We start from the raw sequence: 3527 nt of genomic DNA on the forward strand, positions 1-3527 counted from the left end.
GGCCAAAAAAACACGAACTAGGCTCTGAACAGTATATTCTACAGGATTTCAAATCTCCACCTTTGGATACCCGTGCCTTTACTGTTAGGAAAAGTGTTTCAGGAAGCCCTTTTTCTCTGAGATTCGTCGGACGCTGAACCACGCGTCTTTTTCTGATCTCAATCTCTCGGAAAAAGCCTCTGTCCTCCTTTTCACAAAACGGAAGTCTTCGAATTGACAGGTCATATGACCAAAGGCAATTAAGTGACCTCTATCGTCTATACTGAATGAAATTTGTTTTTATGGAAAGGAACCGCTACCTGTACTGAATGAAGTTTAACATCTAGCGAATAGATGGCGCCAGCAATACTAAAATTTGGAATTTTATAAAAAGAAAAATAAAACGCTACAATATTTATATATAGATTTTGAGTGTTGTTGACTTCTTTTTCATTTTTTATATAATTTGAATTTTTGTGTTTTTGTTTATTGCGCTTTTAGATAATAAATGTATTTGTTTCTAACATTGCTAAAACAGCTATAAAAAATTAAACCTCGTCATTCGTTTTAAGCATGGGGATATTTTAATATGGGCCACATATAATCATTGCTGACCAATCTAAATTATGTAGATATGTCAGCCATATGATTACTAATTATGTTGGGAAAAAACGTACAATAATATATTCAAGTAGAAATTAGATTAAGGCGGGATATATTTGCCTGCGCTACCTTACTTAAAAATCTTTCAAACAAGACCTTTATCAAGATACCTCGAAACAGACGGCCTTAACACCTAAATTATATAGGTATATATTAGCGCAACAAATGATTCCATCAACTTATAATACTTGAAAAAATAACCACGCAATATAGTGTTAGTAAACGCCAAAGTTTGTGAATTGGGCAAATGCATAATTAGAAGAGACAAGTAATGACGTCATAGTTCAGGACTCATTACCCGCAACTCGTTTTCGTACAAAAGGAGATGCCAGAGAGGGAAGCGGATGACGCACCTCCAACTACGCCCATTTTTAAATTCGAAGAGAAGTTCATGTGTCCATTGCCACATTCAAAGCTTAGGGATATTTGTGCTGATTTTTCATGTTTAATCCAAATAATTTTATCGAACCAATACCAGATGATCCTGTGAATAAATTAGGTAAATTACTAGCACAGGACGGGGCAAGTTTTGCGGAACGAGTTGAGTGATTTTAGAAAAAAATGAACTGACTTGAGAACGACGAAATTGAGTAAAACGATAAAGGTGAAGATGATGCAGACGACACAGTTAATAAATTAGAAGTTTCTAGACAAAATTTTCTTCACACTCACGATGTAAACAATGCTTGTATTTTTTTAGTTTGCTGTTATAATATTTTGTGGAAATACAAATTATACATTCATTCTTATAATCATCTCCTTAAAGCCTACCAGTGTGCCCTTAGTTTAACGTGCGTACAAGTAGGGTACGAAAAATGCTTCTCGACCCCTAAATACATAAAAAATCGATTATGGAATCGACTTACTATGGAAAATTTAGAGAGAGATGTGTGTGTGCGTGGATTATAATAAATTTAAATAAAGACATTATAGGATTGCTGACTTTTGAGGTGATTTTTATTGGAGATGTTTACTTTAACTCCTCCATTAAAGAATCTATTATTATATTCTCTTCTAAAATTTATTTTTGTTTTGTGAAATTTATTAATTGTTTCATAAAATTAACCCAAAGATGTAATATCAAATTTCTTTATGTTCCCAAGCCGCTTCAAACAGTTCGTCCAAGCCTGCTTATAATGTACCTAAACGCATCTACAGCCACCAGACGACCAAAATGAAAATAAAGTGTTTGTACATTTCCTAAGTTCCCAGTAAGGTGACATAAAGTTCAGAAACCTGTGTTTTGTAAATTACATTCAACCATAAAGGAAGTGAATAAAGCTACATTCGTAATGAATTCGCCGGCCGAGTGGCACTTTGGCACGCATTCCAGCACAAAATTTGCCATTCATAATAACTTCAGGGCTATGCTTCAGGATTAATGAAGTTAGGTTAGAGTCAGCGGCTTTTAGTTTTGTTTTTGTTTTGAAAAATGGAAAACACGGAATGTAATAGTTGTGTAAATGACGAATTCTTACTGCAGTGTGTTGCCAATTATAAACCACTGTACGACAAAACAGACAAAGGATATAAATCTATTTTACAAAAAGAAAATTGTTGGGCCTCTGTAGCCAAGAGTCTATTTTGCACAGGTTTGTTGGTTGTTGTGATACGGACGAGACGTAGAGCGAACTGTTTTTTGTAATTATGGCATGATATTTGATTTAATCGTATTTGTTTTTAGTTCCTGAAGCGAAAGCTCGATTTAAAAGCTTTAGAGAGAAGTATAGAAGGGAATTGCAAATAATAGAAAAACTAGGAAGAAGTGGGGCTCCTGCTTCAGCAAGACCAGTTTGGCCCCTTATGAGTTTTTTTAAATACATGTATAAATGCGGTGAAGAATCCCAGAGGCATACAACATCAAACGTTCCTGTTCAAGTTGATGAATCACAAGCCAATCAATCATCAAGTCTTGTTAATTCAGATGAAGAAAGCATCATACTTCAATTTGAAGAGGAAGATCCTAATACAGTTGCATCAACAAGCACTATAGATAATAAACGCTTGAATGCACCTACACCAAAGAAACGCAAAGGAAAATCTACAATGGAAACAGATATAAAACAAATCGACAGTGTTCTGCTGGATGTTTCTACAGCGATTACAAATTTAAATAGTAATAAAAAAGATACTAACAGGTATGAACTATTTGGTCAACTTATGGTTTTCGAACTAAAGAATATTGGAGAGCCAAATGCATCTTGATGGAGGACTTGCAGGTGACCATTATAAACTTTACAAAAACATTAAGATCTACCGACTAGCAATAATCAAGAATTTCATAGTTTTGCAAATATTAGTTTTAGAAGGTAGTTCTTCTGATTGTGGTATATCCAGGTCATCAGCCAATAACTTTTTGCCAAAGGAAGAATTATTTAATACCCCACCGTCACTGTGAGACCCATATGCACCAATGTCTACACAGATGAAATTATACTTGGCATCACAAACTGCCAATAGAATGATACTAAATGATTTCTTATAATTATAAAACAAAGATCCGGTGTTGGATGGCGCCTGCATAATGATGTGCTTGCCATCAATTGCTCCCACACAGTTTGGTAATGACCATAAAGACAAGAAATTTTCAGAAATACTTTTTCACTCTTTTTTTGTCAAAACAGGCAACTGTAAAGGCTGTAGTAAATTCCAAATAATGCAACATGTTTCTTTAATTATCTCACATATTGTAGATACTCCAACTAGGAAACCATATGAAAGGCTCGGATAACTGTCACCAGTAGCCAAAAATCGTAATGTAATGGCTAATCTGAAACAAAGAAACCATACAATGTAACATTGGAACCAGGTGTTTATAGTAGCTAATCAGCGCTGGTACTAATTATTAATCATACCTACAACCTGGAGAGATGGGTTCTCTGTTG

General features: G+C 34.7%; 1 protein-coding gene across 1 annotated transcript in view; it reads left to right on the forward strand.

Annotated features, from left to right (window-relative positions):
* Positions 1-2074: 2074 nt before the first annotated feature.
* The window catches only part of LOC115880520, a 6917-nt gene continuing 5464 nt past the window's right edge, over positions 2075-3527 (forward strand). Inside the window, exons 1-2 of the mRNA XM_030897738.1 lie at positions 2075-2234; positions 2327-2780. Of these exons, the coding sequence (XP_030753598.1) occupies positions 2075-2234; positions 2327-2780 (614 nt within the window). The remainder of the gene's footprint in view (positions 2235-2326; positions 2781-3527) is intronic.

The sequence above is a fragment of the Sitophilus oryzae genome, unplaced genomic scaffold (assembly GCF_002938485.1).
Source record: "Sitophilus oryzae breed Bouriz unplaced genomic scaffold, Soryzae_2.0 scaffold_1625_pilon_pilon, whole genome shotgun sequence".
Lineage (NCBI taxonomy): Eukaryota > Metazoa > Arthropoda > Insecta > Coleoptera > Curculionidae > Sitophilus > Sitophilus oryzae.